The sequence below is a fragment of the Tachysurus fulvidraco genome, chromosome 3 (genome assembly GCF_022655615.1).
Source record: "Tachysurus fulvidraco isolate hzauxx_2018 chromosome 3, HZAU_PFXX_2.0, whole genome shotgun sequence".
Classification (NCBI taxonomy): domain Eukaryota; kingdom Metazoa; phylum Chordata; class Actinopteri; order Siluriformes; family Bagridae; genus Tachysurus; species Tachysurus fulvidraco.
The window spans coordinates 15,278,633-15,300,611 of record NC_062520.1 but is presented as its reverse complement, the minus strand read 5'-3'; the positions used below and the strand labels follow the sequence as shown (position 1 = coordinate 15,300,611).

At 36.4% G+C, this 21,979-nt stretch overlaps 1 protein-coding gene across 11 annotated transcripts in view; it reads left to right on the top strand.

Annotated features, from left to right (window-relative positions):
* Nucleotides 1–21,979, top strand: part of ptprub (protein tyrosine phosphatase receptor type Ub) — a 193,237-nt gene that overhangs the window by 158,510 nt on the left and 12,748 nt on the right. For 5 of the 11 annotated variants that reach the window (XR_007140115.1, XM_047811097.1, XM_047811096.1 and 2 more), the window contains 10 exons: nucleotides 481–668; nucleotides 6,096–6,168; nucleotides 6,397–6,473; nucleotides 8,952–8,969; nucleotides 11,229–11,265; nucleotides 12,108–12,205; nucleotides 13,846–13,962; nucleotides 19,037–19,191; nucleotides 19,455–19,590; nucleotides 20,107–20,256. Coding sequence is in view for 10 of the 11 variants with exons in the window: in XM_047811097.1 (XP_047667053.1) it covers nucleotides 481–668; nucleotides 6,096–6,168; nucleotides 6,397–6,473; nucleotides 8,952–8,969; nucleotides 11,229–11,265; nucleotides 12,108–12,205; nucleotides 13,846–13,962; nucleotides 19,037–19,191; nucleotides 19,455–19,590; nucleotides 20,107–20,256 (1,049 nt within the window). In the remaining variant the exon portion in view is untranslated. The remainder of the gene's footprint in view (nucleotides 1–480; nucleotides 669–6,095; nucleotides 6,169–6,396; nucleotides 6,474–8,951; nucleotides 8,970–11,228; nucleotides 11,266–12,107; nucleotides 12,206–13,845; nucleotides 13,963–19,036; nucleotides 19,192–19,454; nucleotides 19,591–20,106; nucleotides 20,257–21,979) is intronic. The other 6 variants (XM_047811099.1, XM_047811103.1, XM_047811102.1 and 3 more) reach the window with 3 other exon arrangements.

Below are 21,979 nucleotides of genomic sequence, written 5' to 3'. Positions count from 1 at the left end.
CCTATCATATCAGTGCTGGGAAAACTATACAAGATGGAAAATGGGGCAAAAATAGAAATAATTCATTGGACCCAAGAGTCTGATTCATGGAATGATTAATAGATGATGTTCAAAGAAGCTGTTCTCTTGATCAAAATGAAGCTTTAATGGCATGTCTCAAAGCTGTCTCACTTACTCTTCCAAGTACTGTATCATATCTGGGCTTCACTTTCTTGCTTGCTAATTTATTTCTACACCCTGGTAGAAGACGTTATAAAGTCACACTCATGTCAATTAATTTATGATTACATAGAAGCTAAAACAACTAAACCACCTGGCAGAGGTCTTGTCTTTATTGTCTAGACAACTGGCGTTATTCATTATTTACTATTCGCTGTAGTGTAGTCTAATATGTGTGTGTATATACTGTGTGTATATGTGTATATATATATATATATATATATATATATATATATATATATATGAATGTTTTTCCTTCAGGTGATCCACGCAGCTCCATGAATGAGTCCAGCAGCCTGCTTGGTGGATCACCTCGGAGACATTGCGGCAGTAAAGGTTCTCCATACCACACAGGACAGCTTCACCCCGCTGTGCGTGTGGCTGACCTACTGCAACACATCAACCAGATGAAGACAGCAGAGGGCTACGGATTTAAACAAGAGTACGAGGTGAGTGACGGCAAATCAAATATCAAAGTGATCCGATTAATCATATCTACATGATGAGTTCTTCAGTGTCTGTAGTAGTAATCATATCTACAGTAAGAGTTATCACTCCAGAATACACCAAAAGAGCCATCGTTTTCTCTTCAATATAAGCAGGGCATGAGCCAACAGACATACGAATATGGATCGATTTGTGTACATGTTCTGAACTCGCAGATATTAACACCACCACCTGGGCCAACAACACCACCTAGAAATCCCGCCCCTCCCACCCAATCTCCCATGCTCCCAACGCACAGAATGTTCTTACTCTCAAAGTAAATGGACAATGTTTTGAGTTCATTAATACATCAATGTACATTTGACAAAGCTAACACTGAACAAGTAAATAATTAACAGCAATGACCTATTTGTATTATGCTAACAATGAAAAAACTGAAAATAGATTTCTGAATAAGGTTAAAATCACAAAAAAAAAAAAGCTTAGACTTGCAGCAAAGCGTTTCATCCAGGACAGGCTAATGCTGATAAGTAATTAATTAAATAAGCTTTTTTTTTGCTCTCTGTCAGCACAGACATGTTTAAACTCTTTGATCAGTTTTTGTGAATGCCTCTGCCACAAATCAGTTCCCAACTGCACAGCTAATATTATTACACCCTCCTTTACTCTCCTTAAACCTGAAATGGTAAAACTTGTCACAAATCAAGTAATCAAGGTTGGATGCAAATGCACGAGAGTTTAATATACAAGGCAGGCTGAAAAACAAAGAAAACAAAAGGTAAAAGACAGACTAAATTGGGAATAACAATCAGGAGGAAGAACAGGGAAAAACAAATAAAGTGAATCGGAACACAAATTGTAAAAGAACATTCAAAAGTAATGGAACCCGAAACACGAACACTACAAGCATACAAAAAACAGTACAAACCATAATTCACATTGTAGTAACAAACAGAAGCAGAATCAATAAACAACACCAACAAGCAAAAGTACTGGTAATAGACTTGTTAATGCCAATGCGAACTGCACTTCACTGTATACTTCACAAAAAAACAAACAAATACACAAAGGGTGATTCAAAGTCAGGAGATTGCAAGTGTACGAGTGCTGGTGGCTGCTAGGTGTTTGAGTCTGTGTTGGCCAAGTTTGATGGCTGTGAATTATCAGGAGCTGAAGGATTACATGCTGTGACTGCTTGGTTGCTGTTTTTTTTTTTTAGTATTTTTTGGGCAATCAGTCATAGAAGACAAGGTTAAACACCAGGTTTTAATGTTTAATTGCAAGCAAGGAATCTGTATTGCATTTATAAGCCTACCTGAGATGCTTTACTGACACTTGCCTTCACATTAGGATTAAGCAAAATCCAATATAAAGGATCACTAATGGCAAGGCTGGGAGAGAAGGCTAGCCTTACAAAGCATTTATAAATATCTTATGGCCTTCCCTACAGATTTCTTCTGTTAATCAACGGCGCTTGAACTGCTCTTGTGCTTAGTATGGTGTCAGCAGCACCACTGAGGGATATTAATAAACTGTCAGTGTTGGAGTGGATGGCAGCGTTCGTGGCAGCAGATGTCTAGTTGGAAGAGCTGTAGCCTTGTGGGAACTTGGTGTCAGTCATCTGTTCAGAGCAAAGGTGTTTTGTCAAATTGGAATGTGGTGTAATATAAGCAGCCTGCTCCTCAGCCTGAACACACACTGTAACATACTTGCATGTATTTTGCACACTCGCTGGTCCCACACATCACCCACACATACACATACCCAACCGGTATACGGTAATGACATATGAGTGATTTTACACTTACAGTAATTAATCCACATTGTATGCTTTTTAGTTGATATTATATTTTTGCTGAATAAGATGTTGATTTTATTAGATAAAGCAAGTATATTAAACTAACATTTGTAAAGATCCAATGACCTACAGTTCCTTGAGGGAATGGAGACAGTAGTACATCTTTTAATGTCTAACCATTTATTATTAGCTTATGACAATCAGTAAAACAATCAAAGAAGTTATTTATTGTTTTATAGTTACCACTTCTGACAACTCATGGAAAAGATTAGGCATCTATTTTGAATTTGAAGCACAGAGAAGAAACATACTTCCAAGTTCATTCATCTTTAAACATAGTTTTCACTCTTTCTGAACTAATGTCTCTTGCCCCGTAGCTAGTCTCTGTTCTGATGAGCTGCCTTCAGCAAAATAATTTACATAAATGATGGGTTGCGGTTAAAGTTGGAACAGCGTTTCTGCTACAGAAGCTGCACTGGTTTATGTTTTAGAAAATCTGTGTAATTGACTCATTGTGTCAGTTATCACTTCTGCAACAGTATTTTTATGATCATTTTTTGGATACAGTCTGCCAGTGGATATGATCTTGATTTTAAGATAAATAGTTGCCCAGGATTTTCACATCTGTGCATCCTTAGGTAACCCTTATAGGTCAGAATGTTGAGATGAAAAGATAATGTGCTCGACTCTCACCTATTACTTTTAATATCACAGATACTTAAAGCTTTTTTCCTTTTCTAAACCTTCAATCCACCTCTGCATTTATCAATAAGTCTTTAGACTCACATGCTGCTGCCCGATATATAGAAGTACACACTCTGGATAAACACTGATGAGTTTAATACAGAACACGTATGTGGAGGTAACAGTGGTACAGAGGTTATCAGCATCATGTCTGTTTCTATCCTGAGTCTAGGTTAATATCTGTGTGGATTTTTTTGTATGTTGTCCAGGTTCTTTAGTTTCCTCTTCAAGAACATTATCTAAAGTATGTATGAATCTTTTCTAGTCTTATCCATCCATTAATCCATCCCTCCATTCATCCATCCATCTATTGATCTTTAGTAAGCATTTTAACCTTGTCAGGGTTTTTCTGTATACCCAAGTTAGGAGATTCCATTCCATCTCTTGGCTTGCTACACACACACATTCACACACTTATTCACACCCAGGGGAAATTTAGAGTAGACTGTCCTACTCTAACTACTGGCATGTATTTGGAAAATCATGAAAAAAATCACTGGAACCCTGGATCTAAGAGGTGCCAACACTTCCTGCTGTGCCACCATGCAGTCCCTTTACAAACGTTTTTAAAAGCTGTATTCAAAGTAAACTCTGAGTTAGGTATATATTGATCCAGTTGTAAATAGTCCCATGTGGTGTGGTATGTTGAGCTGAATGCATTGACTATGTGCTATTCAGAACAATTCACACAGTTTTTACATTAAACAGTTACACTGTGAAATCTCCTGAGGATGTTGGCACCGATGGGAACGATAACTTTAGTAGCCCATTGGTAATGTGGATGTTGCAAAACACCCAGCATCATGAGTTTGTTTTTGATTCTATTAAGAACATTGATGGGAACAATACACACCAAATTACAGTGGATGTAATAAAACTAATTGTGTTAATGTTACTCAATTCAATCACTTGAATCACAAATGTACGCATTTGCATTAAGTAAATTCAGAGAGCTTTTTTTCCCTCAGCGTCCCTGATGTCTGCATCTTCACAAACAAAGCTAAGAGACTAAACATTTCTTTGTGCAGTGAGTGCACCCATACCATCCATTCCCTATGAAGTGCTGCTTGTCGGCTCATTAAACTCCCCTTCTTGGGTGAATTTGTCTAGACCAGAGATCAATATCCCGCATTCAGTGTGTATATACGTGTGTATGCTTTTGTTTGAGCTTAGTATTTTGTGCACCTCATAATGTGAACAGATGATACAGAGGGCAAAAATTTGAGCCTGACCCCAACAACAGCTCATAAACTATATTTCCCAGTGGAAGAAGAAACCTTGGGTATTGATCTAGTTCATGATAAAAGGATAAGGTGAGCATTGGCAGTGATAGGGGGATAGGAAGATAAAAGAGGTAGAGAAAGAGGTCAGGAGGGAAGGGTGGATGAATGGACAGACAGATGGACAGGGGGATTGAGAGAGAGAGAGTGAATTGCAATGCTTGGAATTAGAGAGAGGTGAATTGCAATGCTTTTTCATCTCGGTCAAGGTTAAGATGTATGAAATGTTTATTGATTAAAACATCCTCTTGTTCTGATCTAGGACATTTCTGTAGATTGTGTGCCTTAATTTATGCTTTACATTGATGCCATTAATGAAAGTGTCATGCGGTATGAAATGCATTGGCTTAGACCATAATAATAATAATAATACACCAAGTGATTCATTCGATTAAGGAATCAATTATTATGAATTAAAGTATCATGTCATTTTAAAGATAATCAGCAAAATGTTTATACTCTAGCAAATACGTTTTCATTTTAAATCAATTCCTGCAGATGTAGCCTTGGGTGTTAAATAACTCTGTAACCCTCATTTAAGGGTTACGCACTGAAGAAGCACATTTGTTTTGAGAAGCGGAGCATCTGTATTAGATAAATGAATTACGTTTAATGAATCTGTTAGATTTTTTAAGCTTCGATTCATTGCTATCTTTTAGATAACTGAAGATTGTATTCATAACAGAACATGTTTTGGAAGTCACATCCTCATTAATTATGATAGCACTGCTCTTATGTAAATGCCTAATGTAAATGATGAATCCTAAATGAATTCACTTTAAACTTGGGCATGAATGTTAAAAAAAGCTTTTCTGCAAGTCTGTCACTGACTATAAGGTACCATAAATCCTGCTGTTTGCTTTCCAGTGAGTTTTCCTACCTGTGTTTATTCAGTGCTAGTAAAGAGTATTCTCTAGGCATGTAGTGTGTTTGTGGGTTTGGCAGCACTAAGGAGCTGAGTCATGAGTGCCGCACTAGTTGTAGAGACAAGGTAGCAGTGTGTAATCCTAGTCTTTGTTACTTGTCAGGGTGTTTTAGAAATTGCTTGGGATTTATGTGGAGAGAGTGAGCAAGAGAAAAAATGTGTGAGAGAGAGAGAGCAGGAGTGAAAATGGGGAAGAAGAATAAGTTTTTAAAGTCTACTGTGCCTTTTCGGTGAATGACAGCATAGTGATTTCTCAGGCTACAAATTCTCCACTTTTCCTTTGGTATTTTTGAAGACCACTATGAGGGATAGAGCATGCTGGGCTGTTCGCAGGGGAACTATGGCTAATGAGCGTTTATTTCAGAGCTTTGCCATGGCAACAAAGGAGTTACTGACGGGCAAGAAGAAGAAAATGTGATTTTTATGACATTATAGATTGTTCTTTTTTTGCTTTCTTGGTCTCCCGTGTCAGAGGGAGAAATTTCTTTGGAAGCTTTTTGAGAACCCCCCACCCCCACCCTCAAAAAGCCCTAGCTCGGTCAATTGTAAATTTTTGTAGTCTGTAGAGATATTAGTTGCTTAGAATTACCTTCAGCATATGCAGTGCATATTTTTTTTGTCAAACTGTGAGTCATTCATACATAAAATCTGACAAATATACCTGTTTATTTTTGGCCCCTAGAGCTTCTTTGAAGGATGGGATGTCACAAAGAAGAAGGATAAAACGAAGGGGAGACACGATACTATAATGGACTGTAAGCCTTTTTTCAAGCTTAACAGTTGTTAAATATGGGAAAATGTTGTATTTTGGTATTCATACAGAAACATATGTAAGAATCAATTATTAGTCATTTACATTAAATGTTTTCAGTTAGTCTCATGTTGCTTGCAGGAGATGTATTATTGTGTGATATGATAAATGTTTAATTTGTGTGTGCGAATATGCCTGTGTTTGTGTGTGTGTGTGTGTGTGTACATTTTAGATGATCGTCACCGTGTGAAGCTGCACCCTCTCCTTGGGGATCCAAATTCTGACTACATCAATGCCAATTACGTTGATGTGAGTCCTCAGTTTTGCTTCGCTCCAGAAACAATTCCAGTGTTTTTGTTCTTATCTGCCTCCCCTTGAGTCCATTCAATATCCGGATCAGCTGTCTCATTCTCTTTCCCTGCTCTGACCTAAGCTATTGAAGACATTATTTCCAGACAGAGCCCTGCACTCACAATTGCCTTGTCCCTCCAGAGATTGATTTGAACTTGAGCTTTAGGTGGTTTGCTGCTTAACTTCATTCATCCACTGCAACATTGATTGTGGTTCTACCAAATCTTCTTTGAGGAAGATTGTCCGATGCGTTGTTTAGGCTGTCCGTTGAATTAAACCGTATGTGTGCTCACAAGTCTGCTTGACTTTTAAATATATATTTTTACTTAAAACCATTTTTACACTAATATTAATATTAGAAGCCTGTCAGGGAATTAGGGTGGGTGTAATACTGTACATCTTGTACGGCTTTCTGCACACTTTATTAATATTTCTGCTACAGCACTATCGCTCTTAACAGGAATTCATTATTTCTGACAGGTCAGAAGATGGTGATTAATTTTCTGTAACAGCACAGGTCTAACCGTATTTCCCTCTACAAGCTTTATATTAATGATCTCATTCTAATGTGTGAGCATTTCTATAGTAGATTCAAACAAGTAAAACAGACCAAACACAGCTTTTATTTAGCATATAGCAATACATATCATATAAAAATACAAATACAAGTAAGCATGATTATTTCTAATGTGGAAAAGTCTGAAAAAGGTTGATTGTGTAACACGTTTGGAAGGAGTCATCAGTGTCAGAACTTTCTAACCAAGGAAAAAAATTGAAAGCTGTAATTTGGGTTTTTGTTTTGTTTTGCTCTTGGTTTTTAATTTTTTTTATCTTCAGGACAGAAGAGCTAAAGTTTATATTCAAACCTATATCTTCAAAATAATTTTTTTTGTCTAACTTCAAGCAGAGAAGCTGTGAGGTTGTGAGGTAATAATTGTTAATATCTATATCTTTTTACATTTAAACAGCAGAGGCGTGGCGATACATTCCACTGTGAATCATTGGTAGACTTACGTGATATAAATGCAATTAAATAAAATACTTAAGGACATGCTGTTATAGAAAAATAATCATGGTGATGGCTTGGTTTGGTGTGGCCTGAACCGAGCCTTTACATAAAATATTCAGTATCACATATTTTCCCTTTTCTTTCACTACTTTTCATAGACATCTCTAAAAAAAAAAAGTTAAGCTACAGACTTGTGCAGCCTCTCGCCTCTAACCTTGACTGCCTTTGTATTTAGTCTAGAAATTGTGTCTTTTCTCTGTGTGATACTTTTCTGTAGTCTATGTCAAAGTCCTGCAAGTCAAGTTAGAATTTATTTTGTGGCTCAAATGTTAGAAAAAGATCCATTTAAATGTAACCTTGGGTCAAAAAACAAACAGATGTATGGATATGGTTTAGAAAACCACTTGTAATCATTTTACTAGGTATTTACAGTGAATTTTCAGCACTTTAATCCCAGGTGTGCTTTGGACTTTCTGAATACATTACTTGATAAAAAAAGTAAATTTGTTAGTATTTGGATAAATAATTTATTGAATTTATTACAATACGTTGACATAGAAATGGCCATAAACAGAAAAAAAGGAATAAAAAAACAAGCAACAGGGAATAATTTATTTGACTATCTTTTTTTTTTAAATAATAGTTAAAGAACAGAAATATATATATATATATATATGTGAGCTGAGTCAAATTAGTTTAACTGTACACGTGGTCATTATCCAGAGCTAAAGAGCTAAGAATGGCTAAGGGATCTGACAGGATGTGTTGATGTTCTTGTTTTTTTATTTTTTTTTATTTTATTTTTTTTGTTAAATGGGGATTATGAAGAGGCTTTAGAGAAGTGTGTTAAAGTGAGTTCAGGCCCTCTTGTTTAGACTCTCATCATGATGATGGTAGCCATTAAAGCACAGGGCACATAGGTCTAGGTTTTCTTAGCTCTACACACAGTCTGTCTAAGAGCTTTTTTCCAGTGTTTTTAGAGCGAGTTTCTGCCAGAATCTTTAAGTTAAGTAAGAGCATCACTTTTGTACCATGCCTAATGGCTATTTTAGAAGCCATAACTTACAGATTATTTTTCTTTTCTACTTTAAGGCTTAAGAGAGTGCACTTTTAGAATGAGGCAGCCAGTTATTTTGCTACTTAAGTTCTTCATTAATGCATAATGGAACACACACCAACTCTATACTCATTCACACACTCATACAAGTATATACATCCATTTCTAATGTTGTGCGTTAACTCTTCTCTTTGTCTCTCTCTCTTACTTCCTTGTTGCCTCTCCCCATCTGTGCCTCTCTGTTTTAGTTCCTTTTGTGTAAACCTGTCAGTCCTCCTCTTCCCACAGCTCTTTCAGCTTCTCATTAACTAGTCTCTGTCTTCTCTTTTTCTACCCCTTCTCCCCACCTCTACGAGTTTGGACCCTGTAGATTCGGATAAACAGGGAAGTAAGTACCTTGCTGCTCTTTCTTCTCTTCTCCTCCTCCTCCCTTTTCATTCTTCCCACTCACTGTCACTTTAGCTTGTTTGTGTTAAAAGGTGGAATGCCTTCATTACCAGCAGACACTAATAAATCATGTGAAACATCCATATGAACCTTCATGCTCTCTGTCTTTTCCACCATTGTATCCACCTTTAAAAGAGAATGAAGTCCTGGACTTCTGTTCTGCACCTAACCTTTTTCTGTATCTGAGCTCACTGTCTATAATGTGAAGGCATTTTTATATATTACATTAAGAAAGTTTTTGACTATAACTGTAAAACAAATATATGGTGCCCTTTGGCCTTCTCTAATTGGGTTAAATTTGGATTGTTCTACAGTACATGTACCTCGATTTAATAAATATTGAAATTATGGAAACAAATATACTAAAATATACTAAACCTTTGAATTTATAACTTATGCAATACGTGTAACTTTTTTTTGGCTAAATTCAGCTTAATTGTGTCAGACCCTTTTTAAGAATCAACATGATATTTTACTTCCTAATGTGTTTTTAAATATATTATTTATTGTTATTGTATTATTTTGGGAGATAGATATCATTTATAAATGTTTTGGCCAGTCTGTCTGTACCAGTAAAGAACAGCTATAAAGAGGCTTAAGATGGTTCAGCATGAAGGAACTAAAGTATCAGACTAATGCTAAAGCAGTGTGGGAAAATCTATTTTTTTATTTATTTTTTCTTTTTTTTTTATTATTTCTGGGTTGTTTCTTCAACATGTCAATTTACAGTTAAATACAAAAACTCTGACATGTTCTATAATGGAAACGCTCATTATGTACCAACATTGGCTGTAACATGAGAGCCTTGTACTCCCACACCACTTAGTGCTCTGTAAATAAATCCTACCGTTCAGTCAAATGTAATATAAATTGTTTCATATACCTTCACTACTCTCTCTAAGACCCACAAACTTGATCTAATAGAACATTATACCAAGGGACAGAATGTGAAGCTTGCCTGAAAGAGCAGATCTTTCTACCTTCTATCTCCTGAGGCTGTTTGTAGAAGTGCACAAATAATTATTCAATTGTGAAATGTTTTGTAAACTCAACAGTAACTCCATTATTTGAATTATTGTCTGTTAAATGAAAGCATATCAGATTCACAGTAACACATTAAAACAGCTCTGTAACAAAAGACTGATAGTACACATAACAATTCAAGTGATTCTCAGGGCGTTTTCACACTTGGTCATTTTTTTCTAAACCCAGGACCAGTTTTGGGGTTGGTTCATTTATAATCTCAGGTTTTCATTTACATAGAGAAACTTTTTCCAAATATTAAATCGGTTGTGCAGTTCCATGCATCACATTTGTGGATGAGTGTGTGCAAAATGTTAAGCTGTAGGTTCCATTCTTTTTCCTTTAACACCAGCGGTCAAGTCGGTGAAGAACAGTTCTTCTGTCATCATGTAAGAATACAGCACAACCTTTTTTCATGCAGGCTTACATGAGACCTGCATTTTCTGTTACACTCTTAGTGCAAACACACACATCAAAAAAACAGCTAAATTGCAGCGCTTCAGTCCTTGAACGTCTGATTTTATACATCAGTAAGGCTTTCCGTTTCTTTGGCCGACTATAAAACAACCATATCCTGCCATCATGAAACCTGGAACAGGAAGGGATGTGACAAGTTGAACCAATTTCCAGACTTGTGCAGCACCAAGAGCAGATAGCTTTAACACCTGATGTGGGCTGTACCACGCTTCAGTGGAATTGAGCCCCAGACCACCATTTTCAATAGGAAAAAGATCTAGACCACTCCAGGGCTTAACAACAGCTTTCACACTTCACCAAACAAACCAAACTCTTTGGGCAAATGAAGAAAGGAAAAAAGCAAGTGTGAAAATGACCTCAGTCTCTACCATATAGATATAGTGATAGATAGATATCTGTCAAAGATTTCTTGTTTTTAGAACAATGCACCAGGATTTTCAGTGTCTGAATTGAGAAGTGGCTTTACACCTTATGACTTTATATGAGCCAGTGAAACATTACTGTATGTACATTTAAAGAGGACAGTTTCAAAGGCATGCTTGGGTCATTGATTGATTAACACTTTAACAAAGTAGGAAAGCAAGTAAGAGAGAGAAATGAATAGGGATAGTGTAAGGTACAGTGTAAGAGTCAGGTGCTTATCTGGCTTTGGCTCAGGTACAGATGGCCTTCTCAGCATGTCCACTTGCTTCTGTTTCAGGGCTACCATCGATCCAACCATTTCATCGCCACACAGGGTGAGTATCTCTGCATGCACTGGAGTGAGTTGTCAGAGCATTCATGTCTGTATGTGTGTGTTCTTTCGAATTAGTATGGTGTGTAATGCCCATCTAAACCCCATGGGTGAGAGTAAGTCTTGCTCAAGCTTTGCACTAGTCTGAGTAAGTGAGTGAGATAATTCACATTCTGACTGAAGCTAATGGCTGCTGAGCTGTGGTAATTATAGCTGTAAATGTTATGTAGGGCAGTGGGAAGAGAGACAGGCCTGCAGAGCAAAGGATCAATGCCTGCTGTTTTCATACCTGAGCCCTCCACAATCTCATGCTGCACCACACCTGTGAGCCCCTGGACAAGGGCCTAGACTCTCTGTGTTTGTGTGTGTGTGTGTGTGTGTGTGTGTGTGTGTGTGTGTGTGTGTGTGTGTGTGTGTGTGTGTGTGTGTGTGTGAGAGAGATAAAGAAGTGTTACACTCTAGTGTATGAGGTCTCTCACAACCCCTTGATCAAAGTCACTCAAGGTTCCCCTCTGCTCTTCCTCTCCTTACATTTCAAACTGCACTAAATAAATCATTGTCTGCATGTCGCATGTGCGTCTTCCCCTATTGAATTTCCAGACGCACTCACTCACTTGGTAAGAGGAATTTGCTTTTTCACCAAGCCAGCCACATCTTTTGCTGATGTTCTAAACGGTTCTTCTGTCAGCAAAATGGGCTGCTATTGAATTACTCCCTGTGAAGTGCTGGATTACAGAATTGCCTTATAACACACAATGACACTTTAAAAATGAATCTTGCTGTCTAAAGCACTGATTGCCACAGAATCACTTTTGTGTGTGTATTTGTATGTATGGATGTATGCAGGGCCCAAGCAGGAGACAGTGTATGATTTCTGGAGGATGGTGTGGCAAGAGAACTGCTTCAGCATCGTGATGATTACTAAACTTGTGGAGGTGGGCAGGGTATGTTCTGGCTTTTTTTTTTAACTACACTCATCCATACTATTCTTAAAGCAGCAAATGACTAATAAGAAACCTCTTGCAAATGGAACTTTACTTAATATCAGTAAGTTCTTACATTAAGGTTAATAATAATAATAATAATAATAATAATAATAATAATAATAATAGTAGTAGTAGTAGTAGTATGATTAACATTGTCATCCACAAATCAAGGTCAGCAATTGAAAAGCTCAAGAAGGAAAGGCAATTCCAAAACATAATCCAATATGTACAGAAACAGGGCAAAAATATTAAAGGTAGCATCAAACCAAAAGGGTGAGACAAAAGGCAGAGACAAGATAAGCAAGGTTAGATCATACACAGAATAACCATCCAATATAACAATCAGAACATGCAGCTATGACAAAGCAAACTGCAACATGCTTGTGAGTCCATTTGCTTTTTAGTAGTGTCTAACAGTAAATAATGGAAAATAAATGAGAGAATTTCCAAAAATGAGGACATCCTCCAGCAAGTTGGAGGGGAAATGTCTGGGCTAGACTGTAGACTAGGTTTTTTGTCTATAAGTCAGGGATCATGAACGCATGGCATAGATTGGTCTCTACATGATTCCAGCATCAGACTACAAACCAAGATGATTTAATAAAAGATTAAGTGCAATTATTCTGAAACAATGGTTTAAGTATGCTGGGTTAAGAGATTATTTAATATCAAACAAATCAGACATTATAAATGAACTGCAGCTGACTCCATAGGTTTGTAGATCATCACATAGAAATTCCTTTTTATAAACAAATGGAAACAAAGTTTTTTTGGCTAGTTAAAAACCTAACTTTTATCTTTTGGCATTTGAACTGAAAATATTCTCAGCTGCTGTGGTAATAATAATTTCTTTAATGGGTACACTGAAGTGTGTGAGATTGTTTAAAATGACAGCATTGTTTGTTGTGCTGCATAATAAGACAAAAGCCTAGCTATGCCTGGCTACAATACAGTACCAACCTTATCATCTCTGTGTTCATGTCTGCTCTAATCCGGTGCAATTGATGTTATTGTTTTGTTTCCTTCTATCTGAATCAAGGTTATGTCATCTCAGCATTTCAGGCATAATGCTCTTCCATTTCCTGCAGCACACAGATCACTTTTTTCAGGCTGCAAATTACTGCCAGAATGCTCTTAAATGACTAGCTTTGTGTTATTATGAAATAGTATTCTGTTAGGCCCAATGGCTTTTGTGGTATATGATAAAAACCTATTAAATCCAGGAAAGGAATGATGCCTTAAGCGCTATATTGGCAGTGACACTTATTAGAACTGTTACAACCACATGCTGGGTAAAAATAAGCGGCATTTAGAAATGGGGTGATTCTGGTTGCTAGATGTTGTTAGTTATTCAGACTGGAAGGTCATAATGACTGTATGCCGCTGCTATAGACTATCTGCTGTTTTTTTAAAGGAAGATTAATACTAAGTTATGACACTAGTGGCAAGAGTAACACTTTTTCAACATTTGTCCATTTTTTTTTTCCCTAAAGTGGAAAAGCATACAGTATCATTCTTGAAATACTGTAAATGCATCTCTTCTAGGTGAGTTTGGACCCATCTATTATGTGTGTGATGGGTGTGTTGTGTGTAAGCAGGTTAAGTGCTATAAGTACTGGCCTGATGACACAGAGATGTATGGAGACATCAAGATCAGCCTGCTGAAGACAGAAACTCTGGCTGAATACGCAGTACGCACCTTCTCCTTAGAACGGGTGAGTATAACAATCTCAGAAGTACTCAGAAAACACAGCAGATCCAAAGTAAGAGTTACTTGGACTAAGAATATTGTATTAAACACACAAATTGCAGTATATACACTGTAAAAAATTAGTAATAAATAAGAGTGAGCGCGGGGACACTAGACAGAGGTTACGTCATATTCTGTATAGATCAGACAGTAAATGTGAGATATTAAGCAGTGAGATATTAATAATGCAGATTGGACTGGTAGATCAGAAGGCTGTGAGTTTGAATCCCCGGGTTACCAAGCTGCCACTCCTGGGCCCCTGAGCAAGGCCAGGGATAAGGGCATCTGCCAAATGCTGTAATATGTAATTAAAAAAAAAAAAAAGACAGCCTTAAGAAACATTAGTTAAAACCAATTGGTGCTCCAGATGGAATCCACCATCTGAAATCACATGTTGCTTTAACACTAAAAAAAATGTCAGGTGCCATCTTTGCTGGCATAAATTTACTTAGAAGCCGTCCTCTATATTATGGAACATGGCTGTGGGGATTTGTGCTAATTCAGCCACAAGAACATTGATTATGTCCTGATGCTGGACCAGAAAGCCTAGTTTGTGGTTTTACTTATTCCGAAGGTGTTCAGTGGCGTTGAGGTCAGGGATGTGTGAAGGCCACTCGAGTTCTTCTACATCGACTTCATGGAGAAGTCCATTTTGTGCACAAGTCCTTTGTTAATCTGGAACAGCAATTGGTTAGGATCATTAGTTAATATGAAGGGAAATGTAAAGACATTATCCAATATTATACAGTGTTCAATGTGAAATATTGGAGTGATGTCCCTGCTATGATGTTCTGCATAATGATCCAGTCTAGACTTAGCATTAACACTTTGGTCAGTCCTATTTAGTCTCTTACATCATGGATTCTGTGGTATTTATTTATTTATTTATTTAGAACAATGGTGAAAAGTGTTTTATGTTCGTGTCCATGAGGTAGCACACTATGGTACAGTAAATCCTAAAACAGCCGTTACAGCAAACCGCTCTTCTGGAAAGGGCAGCACTACTGGTCAATCCAGCTGATTTATTGATTGGTGGAGGCTCTGAGAACATTTTGTACTTTTTATGCTTGGGGTAAGAGCTACCTCAAACTTTACTCTGTTTCCTAAAATGTGTATAAAACGTGTACAATTGGGCAAAAAGTTATTTTATTCATCATCCGCATGCACATGCATTTACTTTCAGTATGTTGACACCAACCATCCATCTAATGCTTTTACATGCAAACTTATTCTTACTTATTTACATATTTAGCTTCTCTGATAGTCAGTTTGGCATCTTATTAATGTCCTTTTCATCGCACCTCAGGGTGTATTGTTAGAGAAACTGGTAATTAGTTTTTGTGGGATTATATCGTATGCAGAACGTGATGTGTTAGGATATTATGTCCATTTTGTTGCTGAGATAAGTAGCACATTCCAGTTTGTACCAACTAAACAGCCCTGGGGTATAGTGATGCTGAAAACAGTGAGCAATTTCACTTGTATGCACTTACATGCAGAATGTTTTATAGCATTATAGAGCCAGTTAAAGGAAACAATGATCAGTTGATCCAAGTGTAAGCTTTTGGAATAAGCTTTTGGAGTTATAGCACGTATCTAAGGATTCATTTGTGAGACTGGAATAAATTCCTATCTCATGATAATTCTTTAAGGCTTTTACCAGGGAACACTGGCTAAAACTCTGCTGAAGGAATTTAGAGTCTACTGGCATACACCCAACTGATTAAAGCTGAGTAAATGTATAGAGATATACAGAACAGTAATACAGGAATTAATTTGGACACGATTATTTATATCATCATGTAAAATAGTTTTAGCAATCTTGCTTTTGGTTATATATTACCACATTTACCTTTTCAACTGAGGATTTTTTTTTCTATAAAGGGCAAGCACTAATTAAAATATCACAGTAGAATCCAATCAGTACTTCTTCATTGCCAAGCCAGACTTTCTGCTGTATTACTACAAATCAATTACATTGACTTGTATGTTGTAAAGTTTATTGCTCAGTGAGACCAAATAGCTAAACATTGCATCAGGCAATGGAATGTATTTTATTTGTTTTCATTTTATATCATCACAACTCAATGCTTACTGCATATTTTCTAGTATTTTACCTTGGCTCCTTACTTAGAGATTTGCCTGCCCAAAGGAGATAATGACATGACCTTACATTCAGTATAGACTGGTTATATTTTTTATTGTTAAAACTAATTATCTCAAAGAAGTGGTTAATCTCAGCATTAAGTATGTTCTTGTGGGGGTAGAGAAATGTGAGGCAAATCTCTGTGAAATAATAGAAATTTGAGCAGAAAAACACTGTCATGTTTTTCAGAGTCTCCGAAAAGGCACATCAAGGAGCATAACCATAAAAGTTGACATTCTCAAAAGAGAATATACTTCAGACACAAAAATTTCCAACAATTGCAATGTCTCATACAATTATTGATTGTGTTTTTTATTCATTTTTAAATGAGGTTTGTTTTAGAGTTTGTTGTTTGTTACAGAAAAAATGCTCTGTGTATATCTGTGGATTTTTTTTTATCTCAGTATTAAATTCTGTGTTATATTGTATAGGATTTGTTTTATTGATCTAAAGTCAGCGTTGAAATTTTGGGTAGCCTTCCAGAAAATATGCAAAATCAATATATATACAAAATGAATAATACATTCAATGTTTAATATTTTAAACTTAGGGATATTGAAGAAAACACTTCTTGTTGGATCTTGGACAACTCCTCTATGTAGATATCAAAGCTCATCTTTGATTCAGATCACAGGTTTTTACTGGGGCTTAAATGCAGAGACTAGGATGACCATTGCAGAAATTGATTTTGTGTTTCTAAGGCCATTTATAACTGGGATGAAATATCCATCTGTATCCATGTACAAATCTGGCAGAGCTAACAGGTTTTAAGCAGACATACTTTGGTACTTAGTGTGATTCACGATGCCACCAGACTTTATAAAAGCTTCTGGACCAAAACAGCCCAGATGCACCAATATTCCAGAATGTACAAATGTTTATGGTACTGTTTTTTTTAAACAGATTACAGTGTGTGTTTGTGTGTGTGTGTGTGTGTGTGTATATATAAATATATATAAACATATATGATATGATGTATATAAAATCTTACAAGAAACCTTTCCAGAGAAGGTTCTACAAAGGATAAACGTCACTGAAGTCATTCTGTAAAAGATGTTTTATGGAAATACAGTAAAATACTATTAGAATTTTTAAGGTTACAGTGCATTTAGATCTAAAATTAACATGACCCCTTCATTAATCCTGGTGTCATTAGTTGCCATATGTGTACAATTAAATGTTTCAGATGTTTGTTAATAGAAGACACTAGAGAACACAGTCTTATTGAGCAAGCTAATGCTTTTAGTATTATAGGGTTTTGCTAGCAAAACTAGCGCAGACGTTCTAGAAATGCATCAGTCAATGTTTTGCTATCCCTTGATGCATCATAAAATCAATACATAATAGAAAAGGTATGCCTAGAGGCGGATGAGGAGTGAAGGCATTAGTCAGAAAAGAAACCTAGAGACAATGGTTTTTGGTGTTTAAAGACCTATTAATTTTCCCCATTGTGATGTTGAATGAGTTTGGATGTCTGTATATCTACATTTTGGCAACAGACAAAACACCATTCTATGTCGCATTACACACGAAAAAAAATGTGCCCACACACAGACACACATGCAGGCTTTCTGTACCCGTAAGCTAAGGCAGGAGTGAGGGCTGGATGGCAGTGAATATAGAGGTATTAACTGGGTTTAGCAAATCTTCATCTTCTCTGACTCGCTCCCTTTCTTATGCTGCTGTATATAGGTACAGAGCTTACAGAGGACTTTGATGTGTGCTTTAGGAGCGCTCGCTGGGTCTGTCTGTCAATCATAGTGACTGAAAGGTGTTTATATGACAGAAGCACAAAGAGGGCTTTTCTGCTTCACTGTCACATAGCACAATTTACTCAAACTGCTTGGGATTGAGTATGGCTGAGAGTGAAGGTGTATTGACCACACCCTCATAAATTAATCTGTAATTCTATTACACTATCATGTTCCCCCCTGCCTGTATAAAATTAATCAGATTTAAAACAGAGGTAGAAAAAATGTGTTCCCTTAGAAGATCTCAAAGTTCATTCCTGGAACAAATTATTTAGGTTTGCATATACTGTATTGCATTTTGTAAACAAGATTGTAATGACAAAAAGTTAGAAAGCAAACATTCCAGTTAGACCAATGTGAAATATTATCTGCTTTCTATTACATTGGGTTATATAACTTCTATACCTACTGTACATATTACAAATAATAATAGAACTATTTTGTCCTAATTACAGAATAATCATGTTGTACTTTCTAGCGTAGTGTTTGTCTCAGTAACACATGCTTTTGACCTTAAACTCATTTTGTTATAAAACTATTGCCGAAACAAAATGTTGACAATATAGTACACTACAATATACTATACAGAAGTCATATTAGTCTTATACAGGTTTTAAACTTCTTTCGTCTTACTTTCATGTCACACTGTATTACATGGCATTTTGACAGAAAAGAAAGAAATCATTTACCTCTTAATATTTTAAAGGAAAGTGCTTATCTTTAAAGGTAGTGGTGAAAAAACCCATCCCTAACCCATCTACTTCAAAAAAAAAATCCTCTGGGTAACTCAGAGGCATGAAATACATGCAGGCCATTATTATAATAGAAAAAGAAACCTTTATTTTTTGTTACATATGCATTACAGCACAGTGAAATTCTTTCTTTGCATATCCCATCTTTGGAGGTTGGGGTCAGACCACAGGGTCAGCCATGATACAGCGCCCCTGGAGCAGTGTGGGTTGAGGATTATGCTCAAGGGCACAACAGTGGCAGTTTGTCAGTGCTGGGGCTTGAAGCGACCCTATAATCAGCATCCCAGAGCTTTAACTGCTATCAGAAAATCATATGTAACTACCTGTATACTGTAGTTTGACTCTATATTCAGAAATGTCCTGTGTAAATATTGCCTTTGTGTTTTTCAGAGGGGCTACTCAGCCAAGCATGAGGTGCAGCAGTTCCACTTCATGTCATGGCCAGAGCATGGAGTTCCATACCATGCCACTGGCCTGCTGGCGTTCATCCGCCGGGTCAAAGCCTCTACACCAGCTGATGCTGGCCCTGTGGTGGTTCACTGCAGGTACACAAATACCTGTTTGTCATAACATTCTACGCATTGTGCTTACTGTATACAGTATAACATCTATAAAAGTAAAATTGTGACCTTGACCTGTGCAGTTCTTTGGCTAGTAAGAGACTGTGGCTCTACTACACAAAGCAGGTCAAGTGTCATTTTGGAAAATGTTAATGTGATGACAAAATTCAATCTAATTAGGGTAAATTACTAAAGTACAAAGGTGTGCATGGAAATAATACATCACTGCTAATCTGTGTGTGTTGTAGTATGGGAGCTGGCAGGACAGGCTGCTACATTGTGCTAGATGTCATGTTAGACATGGCGGAATGTGAGGGAGTGGTGGACATCTACAACTGTGTAAAAACTCTATGTTCCCGTCGCATCAACATGATCCAGACAGAGGTGACACACCGCCACACACACAAATTCATGCACAGTGCATACATACATACATGTTTAATAATCTATCTTCTGCTTTAGAGCATGTTTTTAGGTGTGCCAAGTTTACAAGCCCAATGGCAAACATTTTTTTTACTGAAATCTTCCACCTTGTGCATGCTTGACTTTTTTTTAGACCACCCTCTGTTTACATATTCAGACTTTATTATGCTAGTCTGGCATTCATTCGGATGTATATTACATTTGTAATCATTTGCTAGACACTTCATTAAATCAATTCTGCAAGTATTTGTTTGTTTAGAGCAATTTATCTTGATACACACAGTGCAATTTGAGAAGTGGCGGCATGTAACAAATGTTTTATTTAGATCTGAGAAGGTTGGAAAAATTCTGTCCAAAAGCATTTATTGATTTAATCAAGCTATATATTTTATGCATTTTTTTGTCTTTTCAGTTCTGCACTCTACACTGTCCTTATACCAACATTTCTCTTTCCCTATTTCCTCTGCCCTGTTGCAGGAACAGTACATATTCATTCATGATGCCATTCTTGAAGCATGCCTGTGTGGAGAGACAGCTATACCAGTAAATGAGTTTGCACTTACGTATAAGGAATTGCTAAGGGTTGACTCTCAGAGCAACTCCTCACAGCTCCGTGAAGAGTTCCAGGTGAGCATTTTGTTTTATGTATCCTAAAACAGAGTTTCTCCAAATTTTGAGTGTAGATTCTTCTAGCATGGCACAGGCTCTGATTTCTACTGCATTTTAAAATATAGTAAATATAGAAAATAATGCATTTACTGTATAAAATATTCACATCCCTTTATTTATTTATTTATTTATTTATTTATTTATTTTTATTTTGCACCCTTATTCTAAAATGTAATTAATCAATATAATACCCTATAAATACAAAGCAAATTATATATATATATATATATATATATATATATATATATATATATATATATATATATATATATATATATATATATATATATATATATATAATTTGCTTTGTATTTTTATATATATATATATATAAACATTTAGCTCAGGTGCACCCAGTTTCTCAAATTCTAATTTATGTAATGTTTCTACACTTTGATTAAACTTTTTCAATTGTATGAACATAGGCACTACTTGTGTATACAGCTCTAATAGCTGGAAAGTCACAGAATACTACAACTACTACTACTGCTTATTATTATTATAATAATAATAATAATAATAATAATAATAATAATAATAATAATAATAGAGCAAAACTAAAAACATGAGGTCAAAGGGACAGCTCAGAGACAGGACTGGTGAACACTACAAAAGGAATTCTGCCTTGAAGGTTCCCAAGAGCTTAGTAGCTTCCATAATTCCTAAATGGATGAGCAATCAGGGACGGAGGATGACTAAGAAACTGCCAGACGGAAGCCTCATTTTAAGGATGTTCAGACTCTGGGAAATATGGTTTTCTGGTCAGTCATGAAAAAGACTGAACTGTTTGGCTTTATTTTCAAGTGTCATTTCTGGAGTAAACTAAGCACCACTCAGCAAGGAAAAATACCTTCCCAGTGGTGAAGCATGGTGGTAGTGCCATTAGGCAGTTATCAGCAGCAAGGAGAAACATGCTATAGGGCGCTCAGGGCATTATACCTCCCAACAAGACGGTGAACCTAATTACACAGGCAAGACAACGCAAGATTGGCTTAGGGGACAACTCAAGAAACTTGAAAATATCTGTCCACCAACAGCCCAATCCAACCTGACAGAGCTTAGGAGGATCTGCAGAGAAGAATAGCAGAAAATCACCAAATCCTAGTGGGAAAAGCTTTTTGCATCATACACAAAAAGACTTGAGACTGTAATGACGGCTAAGGGTGCTTCAACTAAGTACTGATTGAGGAGTCAGTCCTAAATACTTATGCCAATGTGATTATATTAGTCCTTTTTTTCCTTTCTAATACAATATATACCTAAGTATACCTAATACTTTCTGAATTTGCTGTATTTTAACATAGATTATTTTAGACACAACAATTTCACAAGTATGTAAGTGTGAGTAAAGTGAGTATAAAGTCTTTTGGGATTCAGCCTCAGTATAGTTTGCTCAAATAAATAAAATTAAAGTTGAAATATGTGGTTATCTATCTATAACCACATAATGCAGTATTTGTGCTAATTTTGCTCTGATTGTGGTGGGGTTAAGTGATAGGCATATTAATAAATGGCTCAATATACAACATTTTAATGCATTTTAAAGGGATTTGACATTTTTAATATGCATTATATTCAGACAGTAGCCAGTATGCTAAAATTCATCGATCAAATACATTTAAAGTGAGATTAATTAAAAAAGTGCCAAAATCGGTGCTCAGAGCCTTAACAACTGCATCTT